General features: G+C 39.5%; 1 protein-coding gene across 3 annotated transcripts in view; it reads left to right on the plus strand.

The window, feature by feature from the left end:
• Nucleotides 1-16,820, plus strand: part of LOC5564043 (MAM domain-containing glycosylphosphatidylinositol anchor protein 1) — a 237,226-nt gene that overhangs the window by 209,488 nt on the left and 10,918 nt on the right. For all 3 annotated transcript variants that reach the window (XM_021848091.1, XM_021848100.1, XM_021848106.1), the window contains exon 11: nucleotides 11,437-11,507. In XM_021848091.1, the coding sequence (XP_021703783.1) occupies nucleotides 11,437-11,507 (71 nt within the window). The remainder of the gene's footprint in view (nucleotides 1-11,436; nucleotides 11,508-16,820) is intronic.

A 16,820-nucleotide genomic window follows, 5' to 3' on the forward strand; every position in this document is an offset into this window, starting at 1 on the left:
TAATATCTCAAGTAAACAATCTGCTAAACCGGCAATCTATGGATATGAGTGGTATACATAAAGCTAGCATTGTTGTATAACTTTAATTGAAGTTGATTTAACACTTCAGTCGTCGCGCTGTTGTATTTTGTGCAATACTGGTGAAAAACCTCGCTTCTCAATCAAAACAGCAGCGTGGTGGTTCTGACAGTGGTCAACCACGCGACGACTGGAAGTGGGAAATGGTCCTTCTAGAATCTAGAGCCATGTTGATGTTATAATTTATAATATTAACCTTACATTTGTGGAGCCCTTTCCCATTCTAGATCCACTCTAACTGAAGTTATACAGTAATGCTAGTTCTATGTACAAAGTTTACATGCATGAATTACAGCTTGAGCAGCATGGTTTGGGATGTTTTACAAAAAATTTTATAGCATACAAACTTGCATCATGAAAACAAAATTGACATAGGGGCGCCCAAAGGGAGGTTTGTCAAGGGTGCTGCATCGCCACGCTACGGCTCTGCATGTGTGTTGTGTTTTCATGATACGGTTGTTGTGTAGAGAAAAAAAATGTTTGTAATATTCATAATTATTGGAGACCGAGTACAGTGGGGATTCGCTCGTTGGGGGTCCGCTACATGGAACGACTCGATGGTTGGATATTCGCTGGTTGGAATAAAATCCAACTAAAAAGCACTCGAATGTCAAAAGAAGGTGCCAAACTGACTTTGACGTCTGAGTACCGTCGCAGATGCGTTAGTCTGGAGCATTTTCACCATCTGTCAGTCGTTCCAACTAACGGATCGGATTCGCTAGATGGAAGGCAGTTGTGTTCCAACCAGCGAATCCCCGCTGTATAAATCTGCATCTCGATGATCATCATAGGAAGAGGCTTAAGGCTAAGTAGCCCGTCATTCGTTTTGGCAACAATGATGACTTTTCAGCTTGCATTTCAAAGTGATAAAACTCAGTCTTGATAGTTTATATTGACTTGAAAATGTATCACTGTTCGCGCTAACATGCATAAAGTATGCTGATACTTTTTCAGCTGGGTCAGAGCAAAACCAACTGATTTTTTTGATTTGAAATCGTGAGATGAATTAGCAACAATCATCAACGACACGTACAAATTTAAATGACGGCCTTAAGGGCATATCTCCTTGAGTGCCAAAATGGCCTCTAATATGGCACCTTATTCCTCCCTTCACTTTCCGCTCCCTCCTCCCACGCTTCTCACAGTGTTTTCGAGAGCGATCACAAAAAATGATTATTTGAAGTTACTAACCTTATTGTAGAGGGGTGGTTTCTTAACTGAAAGCATTCTTTAATGGGTTTTTCACAAATTACCAGTTTTCAAATGCAAACATGTAGTTATTGCTGTGATTTGTGTTGTAAAATATCACGCACTACCGAATCTCTTCTTCTGCACGCACCGAGATATTGTTGCTGGTTTTTCGGTGCTCGTTCTAAAACTCACTTTTAATTGTATTTCTACTCACCGTAGCAATTCAAAAATCTAATGTGATACTTGAAACATTTTGATTTTTCACGCACGATGCTTTGCAACGTTTTACGTTTTTTGTAGTTTAAAAACATTAATAATAAACAAAAAAAAAATAAAACAAAAAATGATTTTAGTTTTTATAGCGTTGAATAAAAATATTTTGTTTGCGTTCGTAAAATGCAGCGATCCATGTAGCGTAAGCGTATGTGGATTGCGTTTGCCATAACGAATTATGAAAGCTTCGCAAAGCGCCATGTACACATTTTGGCGGACTACAGGCGTAATTCAGATTTGTCGCCATACCTACCACACGCCATGCAAAAGCAGTTGGCGCGATTTTCTATAATAGTTGCTTTTTGTTTGAATAGTTGGACGGTCAGAATAGGCAGTTTCTTGGCGCAAGAATTTCTTCAACTCGTTCATTTCGCTACGAAGTTGGCTGGAGAGCAGAAGTGCGCGAGTTTAGTGAACCAATTACGTTTAATTGAAGTAAATTCGAAAAGTTAAAGTTTATTCTGGTGATATTGAAGTTTAAATTAAAGGTAAAAGTTAGTGAGTGAGTTTTTCGTGATAAGTTAAGTTAAACGTTTTGTGTATTTCTTCCATCTCTAGAGGACCGAGGTCCATAAATTATTCGCATTTTGCCCTTTTTTTATTAAGTTTATCTCAACGGAAAAAGGTAATTATATTTAATTAATAGCATGAAGACTTAAAACTAATGTGATTTCGCGTTGGACATGCAGCGCTCTGCGCTTTTTCCGTACGGCTGGATTTCTATCCGTTGGTATTCGGCATCCGTCACCGCCGAATCGTGAATTTGGTCCGTTCATCGAGAATTTGGTAATCCGATCACCGTCCAGACCCGCGTGCAGTGCAAAAGGCCCGCCTTGAAAGGTAGTTAAACGGAGGCGTGAGTGAAGTCGCTAAAGTGCTCTGTAGCGAATTTTCTCCTTCGGACGCCAATTACCGAAGGTAAAGGTCCCATTACGTCATCTCTGGTGGACCCATTTCCGAGAGTTCGGTTCGTTGAAGCGTGACGCCAATTGCACGCCGCGAACCTCGATCCTAACCCAAAGATAGGGCGACATTACTCCCCGCTCGAATTAGCGGACAGGTACGCGAAGCCGGGTCGCTGGGTACGTGTTCCTCTATTGGCAGGAGCGGATCGTCCCGGGTATTAATAGGCGAAATAGCCGTCTCACTCTCGAGATCCGAAATCGGAAGCTTCCGTTCCAGCCGCCACTCCCTCCGCAACGTTATTTCGGCCATTTTGCACGCGGGTCAACTCATCGCTGCCCGCCAATTTGCAGCACGGACACGCCGGTGGTCGTCATCTCGTTACCGCCATCGCCGAGGTCGACCGTCGCCATCATCGAGTCTGCGGAGTCGACGTTCCGTTCCCCGTCAACGAGCCTTCATCGAGTCAACGTAAAAGCCTGCGCAGGTACGTGAAGAGCTTTATATACATGGCCATGTTTGCTCTTTTTCCATTCCGTATGGTTTTCCTTTGTCTAACCCGAATGAATGGTGAATTCGATTCCTAAAATAAAAGTTTTGAAGAAAGATTAAGTTACCTTTTCGTTACGTTTAACTATGCTTAAATAAAACTACTCGCTAACTGACATTACGTTTCGTTCCGTTTATTAGCTCTTTTGAGTAAGCATCCTCTTCTGAATTCCCTAAAACCTTAAGGCTGTGGAGGAGTAAAAGTCATTCTTGCGTTTGATTTTCTAGTGTTGTTTACCAAGAACCGTTCAAAACTCTCCCAGAGAGAAAAAGTCTCTAAACGTCGGGCAAATCTGAACACGACTGGTGGTCTCTCATTGAGAGTGGCTTGCTAATAATCTCTAGTAAAGTTTTACGAACGATTACAGCTTCTTAAAGCAATAAATCACTTATATTCGTCAATTTGTGCTCGGAAACAGCACCGGAACGTGAATTCACTGAGCCTACATTGTTTATGAATCAGATGCGCCGCTCTCACTGATTGGAAGTGATGTCAGTTTTTATGTTTGGAATTAAAATTGTTTGGATATTCATACACTTGCTACAACCACGTATTTTACAATTTCATAATACTCAAAAGGTGTAAAAGTGTCGCAAAACATTTTTATGCGTGAGAAAAACGATGTACGACGCAATTTAACAGCATAAATGAATATTAGATATTATACACTACAATTGACTGTATAATTCAAATGCATTTTGATGGCAACTTTCTCCGTCTTCGAGAAGTGAGAGAAGAGAGGAGAAAACTACCAAAAATAGTGAACAACACACGCATGGTGTGAAAAATGCCTATAATTTTGGTTTTCACTACCAAATGAAATAAATTACGATTCTGAGCTTTAATGAAGTTGTTGATGAATTCATATCGACAATAATACCATTGTATGAAACGTGTGCTTGTAATACTTCCTACATAATTCTGTGGGTTGAGGTATACATGGAACATGATGATTTATTTTTAGCCGACGCACATAACATTGTGCTCCGCTTTGTTGGGTGGCTCGTGAGGGTACTTCAGCGGGTGGCTCGAGTGGGAGGCAACATTATGCTTACGTGCTCAATGGACTTTCACCTAAAAGGGGGAGGACAACTTTGCTCTGAGTAAGCTTATGCGCATCGAGCAAACCCTAAGTTACTCACATTTGCTCAACAATCAGCAACTTCACTTTTCCTGCTGTCAGTTTTGTTTCGCTCTTGCATCTGTTTTCAAGAAATGTCGGGTGGATGGCTGAGATTTAATTACGATTTTCGTTACAAAAAAAGAGGTTTCATTGTTAAATTGTTCAACAATATGATATACGACTCAAATGATGAGGCTAATGATTTCTTCGGTATTGTTAGCTAATGGGTTTTTCATTTATATTGGGATTCTACAAAAGAAATGGAATATATTTGTAGCTAGGATTTTATTCTGGAGGGGGCCTAGGGGGGCCTAGAAATTTCTTGGTTTATCGAAGTAATGTAGGTCGCAATAATCACGATTGTCACAAACTTCGTAGTTATTTTGTTATTTTGTTTCATTCTTCATACTAGATATATTTTCAGTGATACTTGTAAATATTAAGTTTCACTACGGATAATATTGCTGTGTGCATTTGAACTGCAAATATCAAATGCGGGAACACTAAACGCGATAAGATTTTTCACAAGAAATGCGATGTCAAAGATCGATTTATCTTGCTAGGGCGGCGGTGATTTATTTAATCGTTGCTAGGTGTCCTTTGATTGTTTTGTGTTACCGCATTTGGAGGACGTTTAGTCAAGATTTGCTCCTCTAATGCAAACAGCAATATTTATTTTCTGTCTAATCCAGTAAAAAAAAAACACCTCCAAGAATTCTTCCAAAGAACTCACGAGAAATATCCCTTTGTAACTATTCCACCAGCATTTCAGGTATCTGGGAGGTTTATGGACAAAAGGTCGAAAGACAAAAGGTCGAAAGGACAAAAGGTCGAAAGACAAAAGGTCGAGAGGACAAAAGGTCGAAAACGATTTGCATGGTGGGAAATTTTTCCTTCTTTGAAAAAAGATTTTCGACCTTTTGTCCCTTCTTTTTTGTTCTTCGACCTTTTGTCTTTCGACCTTTTGTCCTTTCGACCTTTTGTCATAGATTCTATCTGGGATTATGTCATGAATTATTTCCATACATTTCCAGCGCATTCTCTAAGAACTCTTTTGCCAGTTTTCACTGAGTTCCTCCTGGGATTCCCACGGAAAGTAATTCCACGGATAAGTAGATTTATAGTTGTTTGCTAAAGTTTCTTTAGGATTTCTTATCTTACCAGAAAATTTCTCGAAGAAAAAAAGCTCTTGAAGAATTCCGCAAGATAATGCTCTAGAAATTATTTTGTACACTTCATACTTATAAATATATTGTAAATAGATCCGAAACAGATGCGCGAATCATGATTTTTGAGCATTTGATGCATGATTTCGAGCACTCAGCTGCAACTTGTGTTGCGTTACGACAATCTGACTCTTGATATCGTGAGTCCAAATCATGGTGTATTTTCATAAGATGAAAACACACTGGAATCATGATATCCGGGTGCATAATCATGATTTTGGATTCTGATTTCTACCCGTGCATCGGTTGTTGACCATTTGTTTCCAGCTTGAGTGTCATCCCAATCACGACATTAATCTCTGAGCCAAAATACACCAAGAAATGGCAGGATACGCAAAAAAAACCACAACACTCAAGTACTGGCATCCTTTTTGCATCCACTAGCAACAATACACCAATAGTTGACATGCCACCGGAAGCATAGAATGTCTGATGCACAGAGTCAGAGCACGGTTTACCCAGATACTGTGATATTGTGTACCCATGTGCAACATATCCAGGGCAAAGTGGTCCGAAATGCACCCTTGCAATGAAATAACTTAATTAGTAAAATTATTCTTAGAAACACTTCATCGGAATTTTATGTACCGTAAATCGGGATAACTTTGATGGTTGTTTAGAAGAAAATCTTGTTATTTCTGTTCGTTAGATTTTGATTTTATATTTTCAAAACAAGTAACGGTATTTTAGTCATCGATTGCAATTAAAAGATTGCATAACAATTCATTTTAAAGGCATTTTGAGGTGTCCTATAATTGAAAGTATTTTTGTTTTGTTTTGGGGTAACTAAACAACTACATCATTGAGTTTGAAACTGGATCGGAGAATATTGAAAGAGATCGAGGACTACACTTCATGCATTAAGGCACTGAATAAAAAGAAAAAAATAAGAAAAAAAAAGACGAAGAGAACAGAGCTGCCGAAAATACAATAAGTAAGTCTACTTATTCCGTGGACTTTCCTTAGCCGAGTGGTTAGAGTCTGTGGCTACAAATCAAAGCCATGCTAAAGGTGTCTGGGTTCTATTCCCAGTCGGTCCATGATCTTTTCGTAATGGAAATTTCCTTGACTTATCTGAGCATTGAGTATCATGAGTATCACCTGCCACAAGATATACGAATGTGAAAATGGCAATTTTGGCCAAGAAAGCTCTCAGTTAATAACTGTTGAAGTGCTTATTGAACACTTAAGTAAAGCCATAATGCTAAGAAGAAGAAGAATAAGTCTACTTATTCCAAAAATGATCAATGTTAAAATCAATGTCAAAACATACAACATACAAAAACTCATAATGGGGTTTGTTATGCTTGCTTCTGCCTCAATTATATTTTAATGTGTTTTTCTTTGAATCCTGCATTGAAATGTATAAATTCTCTTTCATGTTGTCTATAATTAGTCTCCATTCCTGTTCCAATTACAATTTGGTCAAACAGTAATTGTGGATTTCTATCAAATTTTGAAACACTGCAGAAAACCGTGCAAATGCACATGGAATTTGATTGGAAGAAAAAGTAAAAAAATCCTCAAAGTATAATTTTGTATAACTTTCCCCTGCACGTCTACACGGTATATCTAACGATGGCAGCGACTCTTGCTACCGACATGGGAACAATAAAAAAGAAATTTGTTCATGAATAATTCCGCCACACAAACGATGTGCGAAAGAATGTGCAACGATCCAACCGAAGCGTTGGGCGAGAAGCGTGGAAGCACCGGAGTTGGGGGAAAATCTCTTACATTAAAAGCAATATGTAACGATGGGTTTTGGGTGTTGGGGTTCAAGTGTGTCTGAAAAAAAAATGATGAAGGAGCAAGTTAACCCCTACATGAGCAAATGTTGCTTATCTTGTTCCATCTCTTCCTGTAAGCTTTCCCCCAAAAATATACAAATCGCTCGACATGGAAATTATGTGTTTTATTGTAGATTTTATTGATACGCTTTGGTTAAAATTAATTTCACGAAGTAACATAATTTCTGTTATTAATTTAGGCAAAAGAATGCAAAAGTAAAAAGCATTAGTAGGACACTTCGTGTCATAACTTTTAACATTGCAACATTTGAAGGCTTCAATTCGAATATTAAATCTTGATGAAATGTTTTAGTATTTTTGAAACGCTTTAAAAAATTCTGTTCTACGACACAACATAACGAAGTTATAAAGAGTTAATGATTTATCATTGACTGCCTAGTCATAGTAAATGACATACCATGGATTGGTTCCTGCTGTAGGTTGGTATAGGTTCTTCTCACGCTAAGGACCTCTGTACTGTGATGAAACTACAAAGCTCGTATGCTTGAATTGCGGGGCCCTCATAAGTCAAACTTTTGGGATTGCCCTTCGCGTAGGCGAGTCGTCGAGGCTCGTGCCAGGCAGATTAACGGTAATGTCCGTTACGATAACGGTCGTTTCCGGGATTCCCTTGGTAGAGTGTTGAATAATGCTAATTTTTCAGTTAACAATCGCTTGATTAGGAATCACAAACTAATTTTATTCCGTCGGGCAGTGATGCATTTTAAACTGAACGCGAGTCAAAAGTGAACTGAACGCGTTCTAATTTTACACAAGAACTTAGTAAGCATTGAACTCTCGTGCAAGATTCTGCACCTGGTGTGCTGCACTTCAAAATGTACAATGAAGTTGAAAACCCTAAAACAACTACATCAGACCATATTGATTTCATTTCATTACAAATATATGGCACCATAAATATTTCCTAACATCTTTGCTAAACTTCCGCATGTATCGCTGTTTGCGTTTGACGTGCAAATCACGTCTAACAGGGCTTCAAATGCGGTAACACAAAGTAGCCATAGGATACTTAGCAACCATGATCCATTTCAGCGCCAACCTAGCAAAGAAAACCAATCTTTGACTTCACCTTCCTTGTTAAAAATCTCACCGCATTTGGTGTTCCCGCATTTGATATTTGCATTTCAAACGCACACAGCAATATCTGCCATGACGACAGAGTTTTCATTTCTTTTTCAATTTTCAGCTCGCACGGGATCATATTTTTGAACTGCTCATTGTTCAAGCCTACTTGACCTCTCGTTCAATATAATAAATACAATAATTTAAATATTTTAAATTGGAATGCTCGTTCCTTAAATGGTAAAGAGAACGAGCTGTTTAATTTTCTTACAGCCTATAACGTGCATATAGCAGTTATTACCGAAATCTATTTGAAACCTGGAACCAAACTCAAAAGAGATCCAAACTTTTTTGTTTAGCGTAATGATCGACATGTGGGGGAGTTGCAATCATCATTCATAGGCGTATAAAACATCAACTGTTTTCGTCATTTGAAACTAAAGTTTTTGAAACTTTAGGTGTTTCTGATGAAACACAGCTTGGTAAATATACTTTCATAGCTGCCTATTTGCCTTTTCAATGCTCTGGACAGCAAGTTAAATTGCTCCAAACTGACTTGCGAAAATTGGCTCACAATAAATCAAAATCTTTTGTCATTGGTGACTTTAATGCCAAACATCGGTCATGGAATAATGCTCAAAATAATTCCAACGGCAGAATTTTATTTGATGAGTGGTCTTCAGGATATTGCTCAATTCAATACCCTGATAGCCCTACATGTTTTTCCTTTTCTAGAAATCCATCTACGATTGACTTGGTCTTAACCGACTCTAGTCATCTTTGTAGCCAATTAGTTACTCATGCTGATTTTGATTCTGATCATGTCCCTGTTACATTTCAAATATCCCATGAAGCGATTCTCAATCCTATCAGCTCCATTTTCAGTTATTTTCGAGACGGCTGGAATATATATGAAACGTATATTGACTCTAATCTTAATGTTAACATTTCTTTACAAACAAAACTTGATATTGACAATGCTCTTGAAACTTTAACAAATTCCATTGTTGAAGTCAGGAGAATTGCAATTCCAAAATGTGAAGTAAAATTTGAATCCGTGATTATAGACGATGATCTTAAACTCTTGATCCGTCTTAAAAACGTGAGAAGAAGGCAATTTCAACGCACTCGTGATCCTTCTAGGAACGTTTTGCACAATTAAGAAACAAAAATTTTGAAAATGATATTTCTCAATTGGACCCCGGCTCTAAGTCCCTTTGGAAATTATCTAAAACTTTGAAACAACCTCAGAAGCCAATACTGGCATTGAAAGAGGAAAACAAATTATTACTAACTAATTGCGAAAAAGCTCAAAAACTTGCTATGTATTTTGAAAGCGCGCACAATTTCAATTTAGGACTAACTAGTCCAATCGAAAATCAAGTTACTCAGGACTTAATAATATTCTCAATCAAGAGAACATTTTTGAAAATGCCTGGGAGTCTGATTTGGAAGAAGTGAGAACTATTATGTAAAAAATCAAAAATGTTAAAGCTCCTGGTGATGATGGAATTTTCTACATCCTCATCAAGAAACTTCCAGAAAGTAGCTTATCATTTCAAGTTGGTATATTTATCAAATGTTTTCAATTAGCATGTTTTCCTGACAAATGGAAAAATGCTAAGGTTGTTCCAATTTTAAAACCAGACAAAAATCCTGCAGAAGCTTCTAGCTATCGTCCAATCAGTTTGCTTTCCTCTATCAGTAAACTTTTTGAAACGGTCATTTTGAACAGAATGATAGCCCACATCAACGAAAATTCAATTTTTGCCAATGAACAGTTCGGATTCCGCCATAGACATTCGACCACTCATCAACTTTTACGTGTAACAAATTTGATCCGTTCCAACGAATTTGAAGGCTATTCTACTGGTCTTGCTTTTCTAGACATAGAAAAAGCATTCAACAGTGTTTGGCATGCTGGCTTGATTGTAAAATTAAAAAACTCTAATTTTCCAATATACATTAATAGAATAATTCAAAGCTATCTGTCAAATCGTACAGTTCAGGTTAATTATCAGAACTCCAGGTCAGAAAGACTTCCTGTAAGAGCTGGAGTATCTCAAGGCAGCATTTCGGGCCACTGTTATACAATATTTTCACATCTGACTTACCTAAGCTACCTCAGGGATGTCAAAAATCTTTGTTTGCGGATGCCACAAGCCTCTCCACCAAAGGACGAAATAACATCATATCCAAGAATCTATAAGAGCAAGTGCATTATGACTGTTGTTGCAATTGGTCCACAGTGTTATCCATATCATGATAGTTGATTGCGACCACAAAGCACTCGGATTTCATAGGATTGCTCTCATAACAAAAGACAACACCAAATATCCATGTCGCTAGTGCCTACCCTTTTTATTCGTCACTCATCTCCTCGAGGCTCCATTCCATACGGCGACATCACGGTGTAAAAGCATAAAAATATTAAAAATCATCGTGTTCACAGTGTGTTTTTTTTTTATTCTTGGCATTATGGTTTTCCCATTGTGTGTGCAACCGTGACTAGGATAACGCACACACGTCGGGAAACACATGTGCTTCACTTGCCATGCAGCCATGGGATTGTTTACCATTCTTGCAAAGGAAAATCACAATAATCACCCATGATGGTCGAAGATGCAATGATCAATCTTAAATTACCAATTTCGATTTGTTAAGTCTTTCGATGTTTCATAGTTCGAAGAAATTCATTTCTAACATGAGAAAATATTACCAGCATTGTAGGTGAATAGATTGTTTTTTTTTTGCATCCATGAAACTTTTACCGTTGTCCTCTGAACGATCCCATCATGCTGACTATAGAGGTAACAATTCTACCGCCATTGTGTTCTAACACACCAGACCAAAAACAAACAATCCCGAATGCTGAATGCATTAACATTCTAGAAATTAATTCTACTATCCCGTTCACAATAACTTGGATAATGGATTCCGCTCTCGTCGCCAGATTGCGCTGCCAGTATCGTTTCGGTGCTTGACTCGGCGTGTGTTTGTGGAAAGGGTGGGTGAACACTTGCCATTGTTTTAATCACTTTCTATGAACGACGACACAGATCACAATCGACGTGTGGGGATTATGAAACTTGGTCGGTTTCTCTATCAAAACGGTGCTGGTTGAGACCTATTAGGTTAATTTCTTCCTCTACTAATAAAGGGTTGTTTCTGTTCTGTTCTCTTCTCTTTATTTTTCTTCTCACATGCATTCGACGATAGAAATGGAGCTCCAGAAAAAGACAAAATCAGCACATAGACTGAACAGTGTCGAAGATACCTCTGTAAATGATGTAAGTAAATAACTTTTATTAAAACCAATCCTATTCGTATGTATAAATGTGTTTATATGAGATATCGATTCTGTTATTAAAATATGTAAAGTTCGTCAAACGGGACATCTCTTGGTAACTTGGCATTTCCATTCACAATAAAGAGCCCTGTCGTCCTGCTTAGCCGCGCTTAGTCAACGACTAAGAATCTTTTCTCAGATTTTTTTAATTTTCACACAATTACATAAAAAATGCACAGTTGTGTTCAGAATAATAGTAGTGAAAGCCGATTTTCATATTGGCATACTATAACTTTGTTTCAATCTGAGCAATCGGCATGAAATTTTGGCAGTGAACTACAAATATACTCAATTTCATTATCACAAGATTTGAAAATTTTCACACTACCGGCTAAAAAGTTAAGCACCAGGTGAAATCGCTCAAAATAATAATAGTTTTAATAATTTAAATATCTGCTGTATTTTGAGTTTTAGATTTTTTCATTATTCATCTTTTCAACCATTTCCACCCAAGCTATAAATGTATGGACAAACCAATCTATATAAATAAAAATGGAGTGGTGTTTGTATGTCACGAAATGGCTTGAGAACGGTCCAACGGATTGCCGCAAGATTTTCACTGTTGCACTCCTCAAGGGATGCGACGTGTTCGTGCGAAGAAAAAATTCAGGAAAGTCGCCGGATTTGTATGGGGGATTTCATGACGTTTTCCAACAGCTTACTTGATGGCAAAACGAAGTTTGCCGGGACCACTAGTTTTATATAAAATTATTGCTGAACAAAAATTTTCAAAAGAAAAACTACTATTATTTTGAGCGATTTCACCTAGTGCTTAACTTCTTAGCCGGTAGCGTGAACATTTTCAAATCTTGTGATAATAAAATTGAGTATATTTGTAGTTCACTGCCAAAATTTCATGCCGATTTCTCAAATGGAAACTTAAACTTAAGCATTTTGTATGAAAATCGGCTTTCACTACTATTATTATGAACACAACTGTAGGTAAAAGAAGAGGTTAGAGAAATCAGCTACAATCTAACGCCCTTTAAGACATCAATATGATGTCAAGAAATGTCCGACCTGTATCAACGCCCTGGAGTAATTTGACCTAATTTCACAGAGACCTTCACGGGACCAAAAGCATATTAACGCCCTGTAGAAAATCAATATGAATTGCCAAGCTGTATCAACGCTCCGGAGGAATTTAACTCATTCTGTGTACAACAGCTATAAACGCCCCAGATTTATTTGGTCTTGTCTTATGTAGATTAGTTGCATCTTCAAGGCCTGTATGACATCAATTGAAAAATTCAAGCTATATTATCAAGGCCCTATAGCAATTTAACCTTATTCCACTTAATTTAACCTTATTTCACATAGACCTTTGCGAGATCAAATAAATAAATATTAACGTCCTGTTGAAAATCAATTTGAATTGCCAAACTTTATCAACGCTCCGGAGAAATTGAACTTGTCCTTCGTAAATATGGTGTTAGGGTGATTCAAATATTAAAAATGTTTGAAAATCTGATCTTCCATATCATCTTCACCATTCAAACCATAAAAATAGTGTTCTGTGAAACTTTCAGCTTTTTCGGTGATTATTTAAAGGTGGCCCAAAGACAATGTGTACACTTATATGGAAATTACTATGGCGAAATTTTGAAAAAAAAATCCAAACACGTTAGTACTGGAATATAAGTACAAACACATAATCCCATAGTGAAAACTCTATCTTTATACCTTAATGAAGGAAGTTGCTGAAGAAAGAAATCCCTTTTGAGCTAATTTTAATTGGGATTTTTGTTGAATATTGTTGGGCTTTACCCCATGAGAAGCTAAATAAAAGCTAACAAACTCTTTAATATCCCTTCTCCTATCCATTGGATTGAACTGCTTTCTTCAGTAACTTTCTTTATCATGGATTGAAGAATGAGTTCTGCTATAGGATGATAAGTTTGTACTTACAGTCCAGTACTAACGTGTTTGGAACATTTTTCAAAATTTCTCCATAAAACCATATAAATCTACATCGTCTTTGGACCACCTTTAAATCACCACCTAAAAGCTGAAAATTTCACAGAACACTGTTTTTATGGCAAGGTTGGAAAGGATCTTATGGGAGATTAAATTCTCAAAAATTTTAAAATTTGAACCGCGTCAGTACCATATGCTTCGTGCAGGTGTTTACTGCAATGATAAACATAAATAATTGAATTCGAAATTCTAGAAAAGAAAAGTCTTAACTTACCAAGCATCCTAGTTTTAGATATTTCTTAACATCAAGTACTTAAACAAAATCCTTGGCGTCGAACATTTCCACTCCTTCACCGTTTACAGATTGAAACAAAATGGCAGATGAGGTCTTTATCACACAGACTCAGTGAATCAATTGTCACGCAATACGCACCAACAAAGGCATTGTTATCTCCTATTCTTGTTGCAACAATTTTATTCTTCAACAACAGTTTATCACCACTTGAACAGAATATGACAATGATCGATCACCACGTGCGCAGTGATTTTCTGGCTTTCGCATTGCAATTTTCGAGAACTTTCTCTGTGTTGACACATAACCCGTAACGTTGGCACGGAAAATGGTTGGTCATGGCGTACAATTGGTACCTCGCTTTCCTTCTTCTTCTTCATGGCATTAACGTCCTCACTGGGACAGAGACTGCTTCTCAGCTTAGTGTTCTTATGAGCACTTCCACAGTTATTAACTGAGAGCTTTCTTTGCCAAATTTGCCATTTTCGCATTCGTATATCGTGTGGCAGGTACGATTATACTCTATGCCCAGGGAAGTCAAGGAAATTTCCTTTACGAAAAGATCCTGGACCGACCGGGAATCGAACCCAGACACCTTCTGCATGGCTTTGCATTGTAGCCACGGACTCTAACCACTCGGCTAAGGAAGGCCCCTCGCGTACCTGCAGGAATAAAATAGACCCCTTTGTGCAGTTCTTAGCCTCTTGTCCAGCAGCTCCTATCCCTACCTCCTCGTGGTACTGACCGGGGTGCGAGTAACATTGGGGAAGATTGGGCAACCCACCCCCGGTGGGAACTTTGGTCGTATGCTGACAGAGAAGGGGGGTTTGATTTTGCTTCTGCAAACCTGGAGCGTGGCCGATCAATGAACGAATGTGCAAGTTAAGAATCAAAGGCCGATTCTTTAACTTCAGCATAATCAACGTACATAGCCCACACTCCGGAAGGACTGATGATGACAAGGACGCATTTTACGCGCAGCTCGAACGCGAGTACGACCGCTGCCCAAGCCACGACGTCAAGATCATCATAGGATATTTGAACGCTCAGGTTGACCAGGAGGAGGAGTTCAGACCGACGATTGGAAAGTTCAGCGCCCACCGATTGACAAACGGGAACGGCCTACGACTGATAGATTTTAACGCCTCCAAGAATATGGTCATTCGTAGCACCTACTTCCAGTACAGCCTCCCGTATCGGTACACCTGGAAATCACCACAGCAGACGGAATCACAAATCGACCACGTTTTGATCGATGGACTGACGTCAGAACCTATCGTGGCGCTAACTATGACTCTGATCACTATCTAAAGATGGTGAAACTGCGCCAAAAACTATCCGTCATCAACAATGTACGGTATCGACGCCCGCCTCGATGTAACCTAGCGCGACTGGCCCAACCGAACGTCGCCGCCGCATACGCGCAGCATCTCGAGGTAGCGTTGCCGGAAGAGGGCGAGCTTGGCGAAGCCCCTCTTGAGGACTGGTGGAGCAACATAAAAGCAGCCATCAACAACGCAGCCGAGAGCATCGTCAGGTACGTGGAAAGGAGGACATGTAACGACTACTTCGACGAAGAATGCAGGCAGGTTTTGGAGGAAAAGCAGGCAGCGCGGGCTGCAATGCTGCAGCAAGGAACGCGAAAAAAACGTGGAGCGATATAAAAGGAAACTAAAGCAGCAAACCCGCCTATTCCGGGACAAAAAGCGCCGCCTGGAAGAAGCGGAATGTGAAGAACTGGAATAGCTGCATCGTTCACAAGAAACGCGAAAGTTCTACGAGAAGCTTAACGCATCCCGTAAAGGCTTCGTGCCGCGAGCCGAAATGTGTAAGGATAAGAACGGAATCATCTTGACGGACGGACGTAAGGTGATTGAAAGGTAGCAGCAAGTGGCACGGAGAACACAGGCGCAGAGGGTCACGACAGTGGAGGAGGTGACTACGTGAAGGAAACAAACCTGCCCCCACATTGAGGTAAGTTAAGGATGCCATCAACCAGCTCAAGAATAACAAGGCCGCTGGTAAGGATGGTATTGGAGCTGAACTCAGCAAAATAGGCCCGGAGAGGTTGGCCACCTGTCTGCACCGGCTGATTGTCAGAATCTGGGAAACGGAACAGCTGCCAGAGGTGTGGAAGCAAGGGATCATATGCCCTATCTACAAGAAGGGCGACAAACAGGAATGTGAAAACTATCGTGCAATCACTATCCTGAATGCCGCCTACAAAGTGCTATCCCAGATTATCTTTCGAAATCTATCACCAATAGCAAATGAGTTTGTGGGAAGTTATCAAGCTGGCTTCATCAACGGCCGCTCGACAACGAACCAGATCTTCACTGTACGGCAAATCCTCCAGAAATGCCGTGAATACCAAGTCCCAACGCATCACCTGTTCATCAATTTTAAAGCGGCATATGACAGCATCAACCGCGAAGAGCTAGGGAAAATCATGGACGAGTACAGCTTTCCCGGGAAGCTCACGAGACTAATAAGAGCAACGAGGGACGGTGTGCAGAATGGCGTGAAGATTTAGGGCGAACATTCCAGTCCGTTCGAATCCCGTCGGGGAATTCGACAGGGTGATGGACTTTCGTGCCTGCTGTTCAATATCGCGCTAGAAAGTGTCGTGCGGAGAGCCGGGTTCAATAACCGAGGTACGATTTTCACAAGATCTAGTCAATTGTTTGCTTCGCGGATGATATGGATATTGTCGGCAGAACATTCGGAACGGTGACAGACCTGTACACCGGCTTAAAACGTAAAACGACAAAAGTCGGCCTGGTGGTGAATGCGTCAAAAAAAAGTACATGCTGAAAGGTGGAACCGAGCGCGACAGAGCCCGCCTAGGAAGCTGTGTTACGATAGGCGTGGATACTTTTGAGGTGGTTGATGAGTTCGTCTACCTCGGATCCTTGTTAACGATTGATAACAACGTTAGTCGTGAAATAAGGAGGCGCATCATCAGTGGAAGTCGCGCCTACTATGGGCTCCAGAAGACGCTGCGGTCCCCGCACCAAATGTACCATGTACAAAACGCTCATAAGA

Source organism: Aedes aegypti, chromosome 1 (assembly GCF_002204515.2).
Source record: "Aedes aegypti strain LVP_AGWG chromosome 1, AaegL5.0 Primary Assembly, whole genome shotgun sequence".
Taxonomy (NCBI): Eukaryota; Metazoa; Arthropoda; class Insecta; order Diptera; family Culicidae; genus Aedes; species Aedes aegypti.